Source organism: Penicillium daleae (genome assembly GCF_028827525.1).
Source record: "Penicillium daleae strain IBT 16125 chromosome Unknown utg000007l_segment0_segment0, whole genome shotgun sequence".
Lineage (NCBI taxonomy): Eukaryota > Fungi > Ascomycota > Eurotiomycetes > Eurotiales > Aspergillaceae > Penicillium > Penicillium daleae.
This window is the reverse complement of record NW_026623155.1, coordinates 3764774-3783759: the sequence shown is the minus strand read 5'-3', so window position 1 is coordinate 3783759 and position 18986 is coordinate 3764774. Positions and strand designations below refer to the sequence as shown.

The 18986-nt window shown below is 47.1% G+C and overlaps 9 protein-coding genes across 9 annotated transcripts; 4 read left to right on the top strand and 5 right to left on the bottom strand.

Moving 5' to 3' along the window:
- Positions 1-183: 183 nt before the first annotated feature.
- N7458_008554 (fungal specific transcription factor domain-containing protein) lies at positions 184-2712 on the bottom strand (the record flags this gene model as incomplete). The annotated part of the gene is made up of 4 exons (XM_056911936.1): positions 2648-2712; positions 2360-2440; positions 962-2303; positions 184-873 (listed from the first exon to the last, which is right to left on the bottom strand). Exons 3-4 carry the CDS (start codon positions 2120-2122, stop codon positions 184-186), a joined length of 1851 nt encoding a protein of 616 aa, XP_056764762.1. The 5' UTR covers positions 2123-2303; positions 2360-2440; positions 2648-2712.
- A 355-nt stretch (positions 2713-3067) lies between these two features.
- Positions 3068-4764, bottom strand: N7458_008553 (Quinate permease; the record flags this gene model as incomplete). The annotated part of the gene is made up of 3 exons (XM_056911935.1): positions 3068-3714; positions 3796-4301; positions 4376-4764. The coding sequence occupies 3 exons, from the start codon at positions 4762-4764 to the stop codon at positions 3068-3070; spliced, it is 1542 nt and encodes a 513-aa protein (XP_056764761.1).
- An 822-nt stretch (positions 4765-5586) lies between these two features.
- On the bottom strand, positions 5587-6487 carry N7458_008552 (SDR family NAD(P)-dependent oxidoreductase; the record flags this gene model as incomplete). Its single annotated transcript, XM_056911934.1, has 3 exons — positions 5587-5616; positions 5679-5841; positions 5919-6487. 3 exons carry the CDS (start codon positions 6485-6487, stop codon positions 5587-5589), a joined length of 762 nt encoding a protein of 253 aa, XP_056764760.1.
- Positions 6488-7025: 538 nt separating this feature from the next.
- On the top strand, positions 7026-8867 carry N7458_008551 (flavin-containing monooxygenase; the record flags this gene model as incomplete). Its single annotated transcript, XM_056911933.1, has 2 exons — positions 7026-7325; positions 7392-8867. 2 exons carry the CDS (start codon positions 7026-7028, stop codon positions 8865-8867), a joined length of 1776 nt encoding a protein of 591 aa, XP_056764759.1.
- A 720-nt stretch (positions 8868-9587) lies between these two features.
- Positions 9588-11250, bottom strand: N7458_008550 (MFS transporter; the record flags this gene model as incomplete). The annotated part of the gene is made up of 2 exons (XM_056911932.1): positions 9588-10567; positions 10641-11250. 2 exons carry the CDS (start codon positions 11248-11250, stop codon positions 9588-9590), a joined length of 1590 nt encoding a protein of 529 aa, XP_056764758.1.
- Positions 11251-11477: 227 nt separating this feature from the next.
- On the bottom strand, positions 11478-12731 carry N7458_008549 (NADH:flavin oxidoreductase/NADH oxidase; the record flags this gene model as incomplete). The annotated part of the gene is made up of 1 exon (XM_056911931.1): positions 11478-12731. The coding sequence occupies one exon, from the start codon at positions 12729-12731 to the stop codon at positions 11478-11480; it is 1254 nt and encodes a 417-aa protein (XP_056764757.1).
- Positions 12732-13140: 409 nt separating this feature from the next.
- On the top strand, positions 13141-14203 carry N7458_008548 (uncharacterized protein; the record flags this gene model as incomplete). Its single annotated transcript, XM_056911930.1, has 4 exons — positions 13141-13195; positions 13331-13663; positions 13731-13818; positions 13903-14203. The coding sequence occupies 4 exons, from the start codon at positions 13141-13143 to the stop codon at positions 14201-14203; spliced, it is 777 nt and encodes a 258-aa protein (XP_056764756.1).
- A 718-nt stretch (positions 14204-14921) lies between these two features.
- On the top strand, positions 14922-15909 carry N7458_008547 (SDR family NAD(P)-dependent oxidoreductase; the record flags this gene model as incomplete). The annotated part of the gene is made up of 3 exons (XM_056911929.1): positions 14922-14961; positions 15038-15262; positions 15332-15909. 3 exons carry the CDS (start codon positions 14922-14924, stop codon positions 15907-15909), a joined length of 843 nt encoding a protein of 280 aa, XP_056764755.1.
- Positions 15910-16662: 753 nt separating this feature from the next.
- N7458_008546 (cytochrome P450) lies at positions 16663-18389 on the top strand (the record flags this gene model as incomplete). The annotated part of the gene is made up of 4 exons (XM_056911928.1): positions 16663-16725; positions 16791-17909; positions 17988-18151; positions 18227-18389. The coding sequence occupies 4 exons, from the start codon at positions 16663-16665 to the stop codon at positions 18387-18389; spliced, it is 1509 nt and encodes a 502-aa protein (XP_056764754.1).
- Positions 18390-18986: the final 597 nt, after the last annotated feature.

Genomic DNA, 18986 nt, shown 5'->3' with positions numbered 1-18986 from the left:
AGTTCCTGGATTCCGTTATTTCTTTTTCCGGTTATGTCGTTCCGTGGAATAAAATGCCTCGGAACTGGGCTTAAGCTTCTGCTGCTTTTGTAGAAGAAAAAACATTCCATAGTGAGCAATTCTCTTATGGTATTCTAACGCAAAAATAGATCAAAATACAAGTCATAAGAATAGCTGGCTGATTTATCCCGAAGGTAACGTTCTGAGCAAAGATTCCCAGTCCATCCCTCCAACCAAATCGTCAAAGGTGTCTTCAACTCCTACAAATTCACCCAACGACGGTAGGATGATGTTTATCTTTGAGGTATTCGGCATCTGAAATTTGGGGCTTATTGGATCGTATTCCTGCCCGGCAGCCTCGGATGTCGTTCGCCAAAGCCCAGTCACTGATGCCGACTTATCCTGCATGGCGTGCATATTAGCATCGCTTTCTACGATACCAGGTAGCGGTATCTCATAGTCGTAACTCCCATCATCGCAATTGAATTCTGTAGGGGACAAGACCTCTTGGAGGGCCTCGCAGGCCCGGGAAGCGCCCGCAGTAGTCAATGCGAGCTTATGGAGGAGTGCACTCGAGCGGTTTTTGGCTCGCTCTAGAGTTTCCTGTGAGACTACTTGATCACCGTTGTCGTCTTTACCTGACGGTTGCTCCTGCTGGTGCTGCTGCTCGTAGATTATATAGTAGAGACTCTCAATGAGGGCGCTTGTGAGGACGTGGCCGCTTGGCTTGTGGTATCCGAATGTTTCTGTATAAGTTCGGACAGCTTTGATCGTGGCGAGGCAGATATGGACGCAGCATTTCCGACGTTCGAAGTCCGCCTCCGGGTCTTTCATAGGGTTGTGACGGATACTCAGACGTAACAACGCAAATCGCTGCCCGAGAGTAATTGAACAAACTATCAGTAATCGTGGCTAATAAGATAGATGGCAGCAACCAGTAATGAACTAGTAATAAACTCACCAAGAATACTAGTAACCGCCGTCTGACTTCCTTCTCGCTATCGCCATTTTCGATATACATGTTCATCTTCTCGGATTTCCAACGAAGGCGCGAAGGAAGGCGACGATATGCCAAGATAATTTTCATGTCTGTCAATTGCAGCTCCGCCCATGCGTCATCTTTTCCCTCCTTGTCCTCCTTCAAATTTGCCCTAGAGGAGAAGAAAGTGTCCCAAATTTGAGCCCAAAGCCGACCATATAATATCATGCTCTGCAGTAGCTCATGATGAGCTTGCAGACTAAGACTACTGTCGTCTTCAATGTATTCTCTGACTGCACACTCTGTCTGGCGAACGGAGTACGCAATGCCGATTTTCTGTGCGACTCGCTTGTCAAGGAAGAAAATGGTCCACCAGAGTGATTGACGGCAGGCAATATCTTCATCCTGTGTGTTATTCGGCCACCGATTTTGGTTGTTCAGGTTTATGCAGAGAGCCGTCTGAAAGGCTCTGGATATGCTCTGGAATGCCACCTGCAACATTCCCAGCTCGAGTAGATAGGCGGTAGCAGTGGTATGATACACTGTTGTTTGGAGGTCGTTTCCGTGCAATTTTCCGAAATGCTCCATTAATCTCACACCCTGGAAGTAACGCTTGGCACCTGGGTAGGGGATAAGATTGCCAACAGTAGGGGATGGTTGTGTCACTGCTTCTGCGTATGCTAGCATATTGAAAAGAAAGGCAATGATTTGACATTGCGAGCTATCGACACAGACTTCTCTATGATTTTCATCGTAACCCAACGATCCCAGAGCAGTTGAGAGCTGATCACACACTCTATCTTCGTGCAGGCAAGGGAAATAACACCCGAATTCTGCAAGGAAGATTGTTACTTGGGCCCATAATATGGTGGGCTCAGGAAGCTGGGCGACAAAGTCGGGTTCGGCAGTAGAATCCTTTGGAAGCAGCGGCACTTTCTGAGAATGATTTCGACATCCCAGTTTTCTGAGAGCATCAATCTGAGAGCTCAGGCCGATGGGATTGGACCCCGGGCTTTGAGCGTGGAACACGTCTGTGTCTTGGAAAAGTCTTCCATAGTTGTAAGGGTCGAGCGAACTGGTATATATGGAGCAGTTGAACAGGCTGTCCGGACTTGGGTGCGATTTTGCGCTATCTATCATCATGCGTGGACTGGAGGATAGTGAGAGGTCATGTCGTAACTCTGGAGAATTGGATGGGACCAGTCCCTCGGAGTTGTGGCCTTGAATGAGTTCATCGACCTTTTCTTGCAGCTGCGCGAGCTGATTCCTGAGTGTCGATCGCGGTTTTCTTCGTTTTTGGAGGCCGTATTCGGAGCGAAAATCCCTTTAACTGCGAATTAATGGAATGAGTCTCACAAATTAGAAGACCGAGTAGCATACCCAGAGATAAAATCCTCATGGAAGCGTTTTTTGGGCTTGGGCCCACGCGGGCCAACATCCTCATATTGGCAGTTGGCGCCTCTGGTTCGACAGTTCGAGCATAGCGGTTCCCCCGAACACTGATACACACCGTCTCTACATTAGTTCTCTCAAGTGATCGAAGAGATATGCCTGAGATAGTTAAAGCAAGCGCACTAACCTTCACTTTCCGCCGCTGACATTCGCCGCTTTTTTATATGTCAGCAATCAATCAGTCGGTAGGTTGACAAAAGACAAGGAATAGCTTACCATGCATGCGAAGTGTATTTGTCCCGCTTCGCACCCGTTTTCTGTGGCAGCACATGCTCTGACATCTTCCATAATCTTATTATGATCGTTGGTGAGTTTCTAAAAGGGGCGTGAATCGCGTGTTAAGGTGCGCCTTATAGGAATAAGAAGAATGCGGGGAAGAATTTACTAGAGTACAGGAGCAAAATTACCCCACAGATTTATGGACCTTGGCGCCGGGACCCGATTGGATACAGCCAAACAAAGAGTACGAGAAGTGTGGATCCTTGAGGTATGCATAGGGATTTAATCCACCATTTTCGTGCATTATTAACAATGCCATAGGTTTGCTCCATTAAAGTTACTGAAGCCGGGTCTTTCGGAGAAGCGAGTGGCAATCTTGCCGATTCAACACAGCCCCCATCATTTCATCCCAGGCTACTAAACCTGCTCGGTCATAGCCACCTGGCCCTTAGATTCATCCACCTCAGTGTCTATCCCGTCTCCATTTGGGTCTTGCTGGCGACCCACTACCCCTTCCTTATCTCCAAACATAGCGGCAATCTCCTCCAGCGGCTTGTGCAACGTGTCTGGATACTGGAAGAACACAACCACCGCCGCGATGGCTGGAATGGTGACGAAAAACAGGTAATATTTCCAGCTAATGTGCTGGATCGCCGTCGGGGCAGCGAGAAGCCATACCATATTGGTAATACATAACGTAGCCATACCGATCGCGAATCCTTGAGGACGCAGATGGCTAGGCCAGATTTCAGCGACGTAAAAGTAGGATGCCCCGTCCAGGAACAGAGAGAAAGTCATCTGGAAAATGAAGATCATGGAAGCGGCTGCGGATAGACCCGCTTTGTTTGTCGTACCGAGATAGGAACGTTGTAACAGCATTTCAATCATCATGATCAGGGCACAAGCCAGCAGCCCGAAGGAAATCAACCATGTACGTTTGACACGGTCGACAAAAATCATAGCTGTCAGATTGAAAACCAATCCGCATAGCTGGAAACCGGCTTGAAAATTGAGGATTTGGGCGGTTTCGAAACCCAGACCACCCCAGATGATTGTGCCGTTGTCTGCAGCATTTGGTTAATTTTCTTTGCTTTCCTCATGTTTTCCCCGAACCTCTGTTCGACTAACATTGAGCGGGCTCTTACTTAAAATAACGAGAATGCCGGAACTCATCAACGCGAATTCCAGGAAGATAGTCATCCAAACTCGGCGACGTAGACTAGCCTGTTGAAGAATCAACTTGTATGACCGTTGATTCAAGGTACTGATAGCATCAAGCTCGATCTGATGCTCAATCAGGTGTAGCTCGTGTCTCGCGCACTCGTTGGTGGGATCAGGCTGAGGATTAGCATGCGTTCGTACTAAGATATTCAAAGCCTCAGTTTTCCGGCCTTGCGAGACGAGGTAACGAGGCGACTCGGGCACCCAGTAGGATGCAAAAATAGCGATGCATGGCCAAGCAGCCGATAACCCCATCGGACCTCGCCAGCCACTCTTGCCGCCCACAAAGTAGAAGCCGAGTCCAATATACGAAGCTACAGCGTAACCTGTCATCATGGAGACGGTGTGAATATCCACCATGATGCCTCGAATCTGTGGAGGTGATAATTCGGCTATCCACACCGGAATTGTAGCGAGAATGATGAACGACCTGGGAGTTTAACGATCCAATGATTAGCATGCGACATTAGAAACTTATAACCAATAGAGAACACAGGAACGCACCCAACACCACTACAGAACCGGAAGGTAATAAACATGGCCACATTAACACCACCAGTCATCACTGCGGCGGATATCAACAGAATAATATTGCCCACGATGGCAGAAATTTTGCGGCCCCATTTATTGGAAAGCCAGCCACCTGTAAAGGCTCCAAACACTCCTCCGGCATAATAGAGACCGTTGATCGCACCAAGCAGGGATGCCTGGTTAGATGCCTTGTCGAGTCCCATAGCTGTCACAAAGGATGGCTGTGTAAGTGTAGTTGCGATGATTGCTCCCGCATAACCATAGGCAAAGGAGCTGAGGGCAATCATAATACACTTTCCTGTGGTGTACAAGTTTGCTTTTAAGCTGGCAGGTCTGACTGGATTGAGCGATTGGACATCCATAATGAAGCCTTCAATCGATTTGAATTGTGGTTTTAGACTGATATAAAGCGTTTTAATGCAACTCCGTTATTGAGGTAAGTATTTATATTCCTTCCCGAAGCCAACTTCCATTACCCCGGAAGACAGATCAACTCCCCGCAACACGGGGTAAGGCTGGGTATAGAGCAGGGTCAGCGATTTCACCACTTGTCTGTGCATGCACAGTACCTGGTATATATTGGCTCACAATTTGTGGCTTACAGCTAGAACATACGTTGGGATTTTATTGTAATTTCCCAGAATCCTTTCGTGGATTATTTTTAGCTACAGCAGTTGAGGAGATTTTGGTAGAGCTCTTGATCAAATAACGGTTGCAAGGTACGGGAAGATTTCCAGGCCTTGGCTGATTTAATAGTAGTAGAGATGTATTTGGGAAACTGTGGATGAGTTTTGTGCAATCGACATGGCAGTCTGAATAGTAGAGGCAGTAAACTATCAGATGAGGTTTTCTGCGGAACATTATCGATTCTGGCTTCCGGTTCCGAGCAAGTGGTCTGGAGCCCAGACCACCACAAAAATCATCACCCCGACTAACTAGTCCTTTCAAAATGATTCGATAGAATTTTTTGGAAGATCGGACTACATTTAAGGCAGTGTCGAAAGCAGCTTGCTAGGGAATTGCACTTGTTGTAACGAAAGTCATGGAAGCCTTCCATTTCAGGAAAAGATAAGGAGAATGGAGTATCATTTATCCTAATCATGCGGGTTGATTGCTAGCTAAATATATGTAATATCCATCCTCCAGTAAGCATATCACTATTTCTATGTCCAATCACCGAAACGCTACTGGAAACCGCCATCGGCATTGAGAACCTGGCAGTTAGTTAGCATCATTGGCCAAAATGAGAAAAAAAAAACAAGGAGGAAATACTCACACTCGCGTTTACGAAGCTAGACTCATCACTGAGCAAGAAGAGAATGCATTTGGCAATTTCTTCAGGTTGAGCCATTCGCCCAAGCGCGGTTCTGCTCAGCAGCCTCTCGTGGACAAGCTCCATAGGTCCCAATGCCTTTGCAAGGGGGGTATCGACGATACCCCTAACCATTATAATCCATTCAACATTAGTCAATCTTGTTTGCTTATAAGTCGGAGGAAGAGGAACCTGGGACCTTACGGTGCAACAGCATTAACTCTCACTCCCCTGGGGCCGGCCTCAAAGGCCGCTGCCTTTGACAACGCAATGACACCCGATTTCGCAGTTCCATAAGGAGAGTTCCAAGGAGTTCCTCGCTGACCTGCAATACTGGAGACATTCACGATGCTTCCACCATTGCTGATGTGTCTCAACTCCGACGCAATACTATTCTTCACTCCAGTCAAGTTCACACTCATCATTGCATCCCACTCTGGGTCAGTGATAGTATCAAGAGCATATCCCTTGCCTTTGAAACCTTGGGTGCCAATCCACCCAGCGAGGTTTGCTGCGCCGTCGATCTTCCCAAATCTCTCCTTGGTACCTTTCACCGCAGCTTCGACACCGGAGGAGTCGCCAACGTCGACCTGGAATCCGATCGCCTCCCCGCCCAGTTGCTTGATTTCATCCAGAACGGACTGCGGATGGTTCAAGTCGAGAAGTCCTAGCTTGGCGCCTTGTTTGGCGAGCAGGAGCGAAGTCGAGCGGCCTTGGCCTGATGCTGCGCCGGTGATCACAAAAACCTTTCCTTTGAAATCGCTGTACGACATGTTGGGAACGGGAAGAGGCAATAACCAAAGAGTCAAGTGAACTGGGTAAACTTGTCAGGAAAGTTGAAACAATTGAAGTGATGGTGAGGTCTGCATCTCTGCCTGGAATTGAGGGTCAATTTATTGTGAACATGCGCATGAAGTTGCCCATCGGACACACATCTGAGATGTCGTGGAATTTCTTTCGTTTCCGAAAACACACTCATCAGACTTATTCTTTCTATTCTCCTCACTATCAGGCAAAGTTAATTTTACCTATCATACTGAATATTTGGCAAATTACCGAGGCTCGGAACCTCTGCCACCGGACACCGCGTAATTCCGATATGCTCGAAAAGACATCGATCCCGGAGTAGAAAAAACACAATAATTCCAGAATTATGGGGTACGCATGGCATCGCCCACTAACATTTCCGTTCCCAACTCTGTGGCCAGTCAATAAAAGAGCCTATAAGTAGGCAGGAGCACATGCTGAATTTCATCTGATCATATCTCGTATCAACTCATTGCGTCCGCATACTTGGCTCGAAATTTCAAAATGTCAACCAACGGTGTCAAAGATGGCCAAATCCCGCCAATCCAAGCCACTGAGACCTATAAAGACAAGCATCCTGTGGCGTACGAACAGTCCAAGCTCCCCTTCGACCACCCGCGACCTATCAAAGTCATCGTAGTCGGGGCTGGTATCAGTGGTATTTCTCTTGCTCATGCCGTGGAGACCTCCCAACTTCGAAACGTCGATCTTCAAATCCTTGAAAAGAATGCGGGCTTGGGAGGAACATGGTGGGAGAACCGTTATCCCGGATGTGCATGTGATATCCCATCGCATAACTATCTTGTAAGGAACTACACATTTCATTATTAATTCTGCCCAACCGTCGCTAACGGATGTTCCAAAAATTAGTTCACCTGGGCACCCAATCCAAAGTGGTCTTCTTTCTATGTCTCGGCACCAGAAATTCTTGCATACTTGAATGATGTTGCCGATCGATTTGGACTGAGAAAATATATCCAAACTTGCCGCAAAGTGACTGGTGCCCGCTGGAACGAAGCTCGACAGAAATGGGAAGTGACGTTCAAAAAGACCGACGGACGACGCATGCTCATTTCCAGCATGGGAGGCATAACTGCTGGGGAGGTGGGCGAAGATATTGTTGAGGAGTGCGATGTGTTCATCAACGCCAGCGGCTATCTCAACAATTGGCGATGGCCCGATATTCCTGGCCGGGAGCAGTTCCAAGGTATCCTATCCCACAGCGCAAATTACGACCCTAGCCTGGATTTGCAACGAAAGCGTGTTGCTGTTATTGGAAACGGAAGCAGTGGCATCCAGGTCACAGCAGCCGCTCAGAAAGTGGCCGGCCATGTTTCAGCTTTCATTCGATCCCCGACCTGGATTACGGCCAACCTAGGATCTAGGTTTATCCAGCAGGGCCAGTCGAACGTTTACTATGACGACGAACAACAACGCAAGTGGAGCGAAAACCCGGAGGAATATCTCGTATATCGGAAGGAGGTCGAACAAGAGCTTAATGTCCGATTCCCATTATATGTGCGGGGTACCAAACTCCAGGACATGGCCAGGGAGTTCACGACAAAAGATATGCGGGCCAAGCTCGCAGCAAAGCCGGAGCTTGCAGACATCCTTCTCCCTTCCTTTGCCGTGGGATGTCGCAGACCGACGCCGGGCCCTGGTTACCTCGATTCGCTTTGTGCTGACAACTGCGAAGTGGTATGGGGTGAAATCGACTCATTTACTAAGACGGGGTTAAGGTCAAAGGATGGCACTGAGCGGAATTTCGATGTCATCATTGCGGCTACCGGCTTTGACCTATCCTTCACGCCTCGTTGGCCGATCGTTGGTGCCAACGGAGTGAACCTGCAAGAGGTCTGGAGCAAGGACCCTGCATGCTATCTTTCCGTTTTGGCCCAGGATATGCCTAACTACTTTATCTACATGGGGCCTGGCAGCCCGGTTGGCCATGGCAGCATGATCACGTCAATTGAACGGATCACCCTGTATGTGGTAGACATGATCCAGAAACTTCAAAGGGAGAATTACTCTTCATTCCGGCTTCGTGATGGTAAGGCAAAGGCATACCAGTTCCAGATGATCAACTGGCTCCAGAAAACGGTTTGGGGAGATGACTGTGCAAGCTCTTTCAAGAATGGCGCCAAGGACGGAGAGCTTCATGCATTCCACCCAGGATCTAGGCTGCATTATTTTGAACTTCTGCGACGGCGCCGATACGAAGATATGGTCTGGCAGAGTCGGTGTGAGGATACGAAGCTGGATTTTGCATGGCTGAACAACGGATTTTTGGACCATGAGCTGCCGGATCTTGCTCCAGGGGAAGTTCAAGAAGCGGATCCTACGTAAGACACCTAACATCACACAAGAAGATGACTTGAGCTGACATGGTTTTTTTTTCCAGCTGGTATCTCAATCAACCAGCAGAGATACTTGGAAAGTTTATCGATGCGACTGGTAACTAGAGTGAATAGCTTCAATGGAATTCTTTCTGTCGATTTTCAACACGTCTGTACGCTGATATTATAGCTACATATATCTTGTAGCGATGCGAATACTTAGACTCCATGCTGATTTGTGATTGTGATGGAATTTCCCTATAGGATCTCCCCTTCGTCCTGCCTGCCGGCTGTTTCTAGGACCAGCCCTTGTTCGCCCTTATAGGGCCTTTCCTTTCCCCTTTCCTTCCTGTTCTCTTGTTCTCCTAGACAGACAGACATAATCGAACTTCCCTCTGCCTTTTCCCTTGCTTCCCTGCGCTTGGCAATTCTATGGTAATCAGATTGGATTCCCGTTCCGGAAGTCTACTGTCAGTACTTTCTACGAGCTTACAACTTGATAAATTAAGAAGAGGGGTCCCGGGAAAGAATGGTAATTTGCAGGACTACTGACAAAAGATAAGTGGGGGAAAACGAGGCGGCGGTCCAAAACTCGTGAAAAAGCGAACTTTCCATTGCACTCTACCATTCGCACCCATTTATTCAAGCAGAGGCAAATATTCTTACAGTTGTACATGTATTTGAGGTACTGTTATTATTGAGATCAAGTAAGGGTTGAATCCAATTTGGCCTAGTTAGCGTGCTCAGTCACCACCACAATTTCCCGTACAGTACGTAGATGTTTCTCTGCCAGTGCTGCGTACTTGCATCGTTTCCTTATCTCAGGCCCGTATTTGTAGATCAGAAATGGAAGTGGCATACATAAAACAGACAAGAAGGCCGGAATGCACGAAGCCCAATGGATACCCAGCCGTTCATACATAGCATTTGAGAAGAGAGGAAACGCTGCGCCAAACACAAATCGAAAGACACTCATACCGGCCATGACGGAGGCTGAATAGATGGTGTACGTATCAATGAGATAGCTCACAATGCCCATGTAGACGAGAAGTAGTCCGAATCCAAATGAAATCAAGGACGCAACGCTGACCAGCCAATGGACGGATGGGGAATTCGTCCATGCGAACCAGAAAAGTCCAGCAGGAATTGTTAGGGATGCTGCCATACAAGGTGGGAGCCGAGCTTCGGGAGCCGGAGAGTCGCCGTTGGTGCATTGGTGTTGCATTTTGGTGTATCGCTGATTATCATATAGGCTGTAGATAACCCCGCAAAACACCCCTATCATGACTCCGATGAAGGGCAAACTTCCAACGCCTTTATTCCAGCCTCTGTAGTCTTCATAGACTATCGGGAGTGCTTCGAAGAGCATATATAGCGTTCCATAGATAAGAGCAGCGTATATCGTAAGGAATAGGACAATTGGCTCCCTGAGAAGTAGCATCCATGGGCGTAAGCCCACCGTCTTCAATCTCTTCGTTATAGTGGCGCTCTTCCCTATCTGGAGGTCGAGTTTGCTTTCATGGCATTTCCCTGTGAGACAAGATAGCTTTTTCGCACGTCTGCGCAGGATGACTGGTGCATACGTCTCAGGGACAAAGAAAAGCATAAGAACCCATGCCAGTGCTGCGATAGCTGACAGGAAACCCTCAACCCATCTCCATCCTGCTTTCATTTCCAAGAAGCCGCCAATAATTGGCCCAAGACAGGGACCTGGTCATCTTGTTAGCCAGGATCTAGATATGTAGAATATTCAGAGGGTTATAGAAATGAGGGGAGATGATACCTAGGTAGGGAGTTGATGCAAATGACAACAATGCCAGGCCACGTTGCCTTGCCGTAAACATATCCGAAATCACGCCACTCGCATTTGTCAAAGGCGAGGAGCCAAAGGAGCCACCGAAAAATCGCATGACCAAGAGCATTTGGATGTTCTGGGCACCAGCGCAGCCCCCGGAGAAGGCAGCGAGGCCCAACAAGGATATCAGGAACGGGCTTTGCCTGCCGATGCTTTCACTTAAAGGGGCCCATATAAGGGGCCCAACAGAAAATCCAAAGACGAATAGTGAAAGACCGGCGGTAGCCAATTCTTTGCTGATACCGAATTCGACCATGATTCCATGTGTACTACCCGCATACGCTGAAGATGAAAGGGACACTATGAAGCACGCAAAAGCTGTCACAAAGGTGATTGTGACTTTCTTTATTAGGGTGAATTGCATGGGATTTTGAGGGTCGATAGGCAGCCAGGAGACAGCATATGGGTCATCTTCAGACCCTGAACCTGGATAACGATGGTGCAGAATTTCGGAGGGGACACTTCTCGACCCGAAGTTCCAAAATGGAGTCTTCTCGTTAAGCTGTATGGCTTGCAGGGTAGAGGTGCGCGCAATCATGATGGCGAATGAAAATTGACAAAACCTAGGGATTGGAATATGGCATTCATAAAGGAGATTATATTTCCGGAACATCGCAGCTGAGAGTATCGGAATATCCTACTCTCGGAACTACAAGCTACCGCATATCCGACGTACTTGCCTATCCATACGAAAGAAAAGTGAAGATGAAACAAAACATTACTTGGGCCTAGAAATTCATAAATAAATAGTACATTTCTCTAGCTTCAGATACGAGAAATAGCAGTGGGCCGGACGCGCTCAATTTGAGCAGGCCAGATGACATCAACGCCAATCTCTGCAGCAGCCTTCAGCACCCAGTCTGGTTCTCGGAGGAATTGTCGTCCAAGAGAAATGACATCTACTCCCGGCTCTCCTTGTAGATTACGCTGCACTAAGTCCCTGGCCTGCTGTGGCTCAGTGATCATACCGACCGTGCCTATCAGGAGATCGTTACCCTGAGCCATGAGAGACTGCTTAATCCTCCTGGCAATTTCAACATGCTTTTGCCCTCCGTCAAAAACATTGAAGCGCGCTTGATGGTGGTTCCCCCCTGAACTCACATCCAGCAAGTCAACTCCCAAGTCTGGCAGCATCTTTGCCAGTTGAATTGTGCTCTCCTCATCCCAGCTCCCCAGCTCTGTCCCAATATCGCTATCCTCCATCCAGTCCGTGACGCTAACTCGCACAAAAAGGGGCATTCTAGCCGGCATCACCGCTCTCACTGCGTGAATAACCTCCACGAAGAGACGAGTCCGGTTCTCGAAACTGCCACCGTACTCATCCGTTCGCCTGTTCGTAAGCGGACTCAAAAACTGATGAATCAGATATCCATGTGCTGCGTGTATCTCGATCACATCCACTTCCGCTTTCACAGCTCTCTTCGCCGCGCTCGCATAACTTGAAATAAGCTCTCCGATCTCCTCTCTTGTGATCTCTCTAGGAACATAATAACCCCCAGAAGGATCATCATTTCCTTTGCCGTCCCAGGCGAGCCCACCAGACGGCCCGACCACATCAGCAGGCCACCCGCCGTCTTCAACGCTGGCTCGAGCACTGGATTTCCCCAGTTGTGCCGCAGCCAAAGGTGACAGAGTACTGGCTTTCCGTCCCGCGTGCGACAGTTGTACGCCACATGACCCACCTTGTGAGTGGATAAAGTCGGTCAAGTTCTTGAGAGCTTCCTGCTGGCTTTCATTCCACAAACCGGGGCAGTGAGGGCTGATGCGGCCATTGGGCTGGACACCAGTCGCTTCGATCATGGCAAGCGCGGCACCTTTGAACACATTGTGGCCAATCGTCGTAATATAGAGCGGTGTAAGGACTCCCTGTTGGGGACCGGAGGAGGCAGTTGAGTAGAGACACATCGGGGATACGCATATCCGGTTGCGAAGCGTGATAGAGCGAATGGCTAACGGTCGAAATAGATCCGGCGTGTTCTTATCCATACTCCGGGGGTTCCTACCACACTTGGATGGCATTTGGCTTTCAGAACTGCCTGAGAAGGAGACATGATTGGTTGAATTGCGGAATAGGAATACCCGAGGATGCCTGTTCAAGTTGCGACTTGGTATTGTCGCTAATCGCAAGAGATATGTCTCCTCACGGCCTTTCGAAATGAAGGACGGATATTTTCTGATGATAATGTGCAGCGAATCTTTGCGAATAGGCTGTAGTTTTTTAATTGAAAGGCTCGGTAGCGGAATAACAAACGAGGTCGAGTTTTTCCGAAGAGGATTTTGGGCAATGTCGGGACTCGGCCCCTATTCCTCATGGCGTTGCTTCCGCGAAATCATTATAAATACATAGAGTGGTTGACTATCATTCTATTTTTCACTATCTGCATCTTGTGTTTGATTTTAGCTGCATCTTCGCAGTTTGGCACCCAACATGCCCGAGTTCAATCTCAAAGGCAAGAAAGCACTCATTACTGGAGGCGGCTCTGGTCAGTCAATCCTCGCTTACCCCCTTGCCTCCCGCTCTTAGACTTTCCAGGAATAATTCGGTATCTAACTACACTCAGGTATTAATTTTTCTCTCGCAAAGGGCTTATACAACTTGGGCTGCTCGGTTCTAATAGCTGATATTTCTCTCCAACAAATCGCCAAAGAATGGCTTCTATCCACGGAAACAAGCCAGGGATCACAACGAGCATCATTTCACAAAACCGACGTGAGGAAGTGGGCCCAGCTTGAGGAGTTATTCGATGTTTTCGAAAATCAGTTCAACGGCGACGTTCCCGATATTGTGGTGCCGGGTGCTGGCCTGTATGAGCCCTCCACGAACACTTTCTGGGGTGATCAGGACAGCACCAATGGGTCACGCTACAAAATCTTCGATGTGAACATCCTGCATCCGATCAAAATGACGAGAATTGCAATACGGAGAATGACTCGGGCAGGGAAGAAACCCGGTATAATTCTTCATCTGTCCAGTATCGTGGCTCAAAAAGCCTTCTGTGACAAATCCACTATACTCAGTGTCGAAGCAGGCACTTAGCCAATTTGTAAGATGTATGGAGCCGCTAGAGCGCTTAGCGGGCATTCGAGTCGTTGCTGTTGCTCCTGGGTGAGTACTCACCTACTCTATCAAACAATTCATACTCGCTGCTAGATCGGGACAAAATGTTTGACTGACAAGCTGATGTTACAGTGTTGTCGATACACCTCTATTCAGGGATAGTGCTAAAGCCCGTGAGCACATCGACCTAGAGAATGACTTTCTTCTCCCTGCAGAGGAGGTTGTAAAAGGGATGATAGCGTTAATCACGGACTCCAAATATCCTTCTGGAACAGTACTTGAGGTGGCTGACATTGGAGGCTGGCGAGAAGTAAAACTTTTGAATGATAGTGGGCCTGAGGGCCGAGCATCGTCATCGAGAGCAAAGGCAGTGGAGGCCATAAAGTTTGTGGAGGAAGCTATAAGAAACGATTTTCGAGGACCGCGACTGTGAAGTGATGAATTTGCCTCTGCAGAAATCACCTGAAACATTGGTCAAATTGTCAATTATTGAATTGCAACGCTAGTTTCACCTTACGTATGACTTATAACACAAGTAAAAATTGCGGTTCAGAGCCCTGTGTTTGAATGTCTTTTCGCAGCCTAATAGTACGGATTTTCCGGCAAACACAGTAGGCTGAAACACTTTCCCGCTGGCATATCAATCTGATAGACTTCCGTATAAAGAGAGCAAAAAGTCTTGAAACCGAAGTCTTCACTCGATACAATTCTATCAGGCGTAGACATCAGCGCTGCCAGGGCGCTTGATAGGAGTGTATTAATCGACAATTCTAGCCAAGGCTAAGGCTGGGTTTGCCCTCCAGTCAACCTTTATCCTTTTTTTTTATTGTGGTTTATCTCTGGATATAATAGGGTGGGAGGACGGAAAAAGCCGAGTGGAAATGTATTGAATGTGTTTTCTCTCTTTTATAATAGGCTATTTCAAGCCACACTAGGGCAAAGTGATTGTCTCCCCCCTTTAGAAGAAGTGGCTGGTGGTGTTCGGAACACATATCATCTTCCGGAATCATTACGATCCGCACGGTATTTCCGAACTATGCAGTGGCAATAATCCTGTCAAGGATCACTTATTTTTAAGCAGCTTAAAAGTCTGACAGTAGCATCAACTCAGCTTCTATTTTTTCTCTTTAGTCAAACAACATTCCTCTAAGATGGCAGCTCTAAATGGAGTGGCTCTAGTAACTGGTGCTGGTAAGACCCCGTATTTTACAATACAAACACAACCCCTTATCATCTTGAGACATCGCTGACATTTCTTCCTATGCAGGGTCTGGCATCGGCCGCCAGCTCTGTATCGCATATGCAAGAGCAGGATGTGTGGCGATCGCTCTGGCTGATATGGACATTAACGGAATCCAAGAAACCATATCCTTGATTAAAAGTTATGGTTTCGCTCTTCAACTACTCGCTCTACAGGTGGACGTCACCCAGATGGCCTCGGTCAAGAATATGGTATCGGAGACCATCAAGGCTTTTAGTAGAATTGACTATGGTATGTTTTTAAGCACTACCTTTCCCCACGTTCGTAAGCAGAAATGAAAATAAAGATTAACAAATAAAGCTGCCAACGTTGCCGGAGTCACAGCCACTGCCAGATTGCCAACAGCTCAATATCCCCTCGATGAATACGACAAACTGTTAAATGTGAACACTAAAGGTGTGCTACTTTGCATGCAAGAAGAAGTGCAAGCTATGCAGAAGCAAACGCCGACTGTCACACCGGGAGTCGGTGACAACCCTCTCCGACAGCAACGAGGTAGTATCATCAACGTCGCATCTATCACTGGATTTGCTGCCCTTCAGAATATGATGCCATACAATGTGTCAAAACATGCTGTTATCGGCGTCACCAAGTCCGCGGCGATTGATCATTCTCGCGATCAGATCCGCATCAACGCTGTCTGTCCCGGTATGACGGATACGCCTATGGTTGGAGCTCGGAACACGTTGACGAAGAAGGGCAAGACCAGCAATTGGGCGGTAGAGGGAAATGGACTACAGAGGCTGGCACTGCCGGAGGAAATTGCTGATGTTTGTGTATTTTTGAGCGGTTGTGGCGCGAGTTATATTTCGGGATCGTCAATTTTGGTTGACGCTGGGCATCTAGCCGCGTTGAGGTATGAAGCTGGCCTTTCCTAGTCGGCAGAAGTGTATTCGAATTTCTAGTATCTGGTAGAAATTTTTTGTATCCCAATACAGTGTTGGTCTTGAGACATATCCTATCTCAGAATTTCAGGGGAAAGTCTCATGATCAATTAATTCACTATGAGTGTTTGACCGAAGGAAATACTTAGGAAGGAATTCGGCCACTAATAGGGAGCCTAGTTCTGATGATAATATGAAACGTCTAAACTGACTAGAGACCATTAAAAACTGGCAGTAATGAGTTCCTAGTATCCGTGAATTCATCCATAAATATCTCTTATTAATAGCATACAGTAGACCTGTACTGTACTGCACTAGCTTTTTTCATATCTATTGCAGGGAATGGGACCACCCTGGTGGTGATATAAACCAAGAACTTCGCCCGTAATGAAGAGCAATCAAGCCTTGACGTAGCGCACGGAAATAGGGGTATAAAGAGTTATTCCGCGGAAAGCGGATACCAGCTTCAACCTTTTTGTTGGAAAAGAGAAACCTTAGTTATACAGTAACCAATTCACTATTCTAATCCTAGGCCTATTAGGCATGAGATACTATGTTGCCATGTTTATGCATATCCATAATTCCTGAAAGTAGGGTTAACCTGAGGAAATTATGATACATTAAAGATGTTTTCCCCCTATCTAGTAGCTTTTTCTGTTCGAATTACTTCCGAATTTTTGAACTGACTTCAAGATCAAAAAAAGCTACTGTACAAATTGGTCGCGTACATCAGCAGTCTGCAAAAAAATGCTTCTCCAGTCTGTTGCAAACTATATGTCTCAGCACTATTATGTTGTGACTATCATTTCGGTATTGTGATCAGCCAAATCATCTTCTTCGACTGGATACTAAACTCATTTTCATAAAATATATAGATCTCACTCGCTATCGTGGTCAAGTATCTCTATGAGATATACGTCAACCCTCTTGCCCGATTCCCAGGCCCAAAATATGCGGCCGTTTCCCGAATTCCAAATCTATATCATACATTTAAAGGAGATCTAGTTGACTGGGTCACCGAGTTGCATGTAATTTATGGGAATACCGTGCGTGTAGCTCCCAACGAACTAAGCTACTCTACCCCAGAGGCATGGAAGGATGTCTACGGTCACGCCTCTGCCGGCAAAAAAACAACAGAAAAGGATACCCAATTTTATGGACCGTCGTTTAATGGTGCCCCAGATATTATTCGCGCTCTTGGCCCTGATCACACCCGCTTCCGCCGCAATTTTTCCCATGCATTTTCCGAGAAGGCCCTCCGTGAACAGCAGCCACTGATTCGCCACTATGTGAACCTGCTGATTGACAAATTGCAGACTCTTGTGCATGAAAATCCGCAAGCACCGATTGAGATCGTCCATCTATACAATCTCACCACATTCGACATTATGGGTGATTTGACCTTCGGGGAATCTTTGAACCTCTTAGCTGGAAATGGCGATGACAGCTGGGTTTCCACGATATACATCAGCATGAAAACCAATGCACTTCGCAGACTTGGACGCTACTACCCTTGGACTGCTTTCTTGACGCGGAAGCTTATTCCCCAGGCTCTGGTAGAAAAGGCAGCGGCGCATTACAAGGCGTGCAAGGAGCGCGTAAACAGGCGAATTGATCCATCTCGGAATATCCACAGACCTGATATCTGGGGCATTGTTATGAATCAGAAGGAGGGACTCCGCCTGAGCCAGGAGGAAATGTATGCGAACTCGCAGGTCTTTATGGTTGCTGGCACTGAGACGACAGCAACTGCCTTGAGTGGGTTGACATATCATCTTCTAATGAATCCAGATAAAATGGCGAAGATTGTTCACGAAATCCGGAGCACGTTTATTGAGGATTCGGACATTGAGCTCGAAACCTTGGGACGGATGAAGTACTTGAATGCGTGTATTGAGGAGGGTCTTCGTGCCTACCCTCCTGTTCCGGTTGGATTGCCTCGAGTCTCTCCTGAAACTGGCCTTGTGGTCTGTGGAGAGCATATTCCTCACAAGGTACGTCTATTAAAGTCACTTGATACCTGCTTGTCCATTTTCCTCTATAACTCGTTTCTAACGGCGGGGAATAAATAGACTGCACTTTCGGTCAATCACTGGGCAACCTATCACGACCCTGAAAATTTCAAGCGACCAAATGAGTATATTCCAGAGCGATGGATAAGTGACGAATTTGCAAGTGATAACAAGGCGGCCCTTCAGCCCTTCTCATTTGGGCCACGCAATTGCCTGGGAAAGAAGTATGATCTGTCTATCCCTCTGTGTTCTAAGAGTTCTACCTAGGGTCTAAAACTAATTATTGTTTGCTTGTTTAGTTTGGCATACAGCGAAATACGCTTGATCCTTGCCAAGGTCTTGTATCGTTTTGATTTCAGCCTTGTTCCCGAGTCTGTGGGCTGGGATAAGCAGAAGACCTTTTTCCTGTGGGAGAAAAAGAAGTTAATGGTGACTCTGAAACTAAGAGCTGAGGTTGCTTAGGGAGATAGCGTAGCTGCGGCGAGGTTATATCCTTTTTCATCAAACTTGATTGGATTTTCGATGTATTTCATTGTATTGATTCTGGCTATGTCTTGGTCTATGAGAAAACAACCCTGTTCTATCTGTTTTTCATTGCTCTTGATTTTACTGTGAGGTAGCAAGAAAGGTCAGGATCCTATGACGCGTCATCTAAATACATCTATTCCCATTGTTTTGATATCATCTGTTAGAATAACTCCGGTCACTTATGAGACTGATACCTAGGATGGGAAAACGGAACAAGAATATAGACAGGCATAGGCAGGAGTAGATACATTTCTGAGGCAAGATTCGCGCCAGAATAAGAATAGTCAAGAATGGCCGAAAAAAATGCTTCCGTGGTACAAATTGATATCCCAGGAACGGAAATATAGCGACTGCGAGAGTTCCGTGGTAGTTCAATTCGTTTCCATTCCGACTGTATCTAATTCCGTTATCGTGTAGTTCCGAGGCCTCACAATTACTGATACATGTCTATAGTATGCCGAGCATACCATATAACTTCACAAGTTGCCTCAAGTCTTCTCTCCGTCAAGTCAAAAATAACCTCATCCTAAC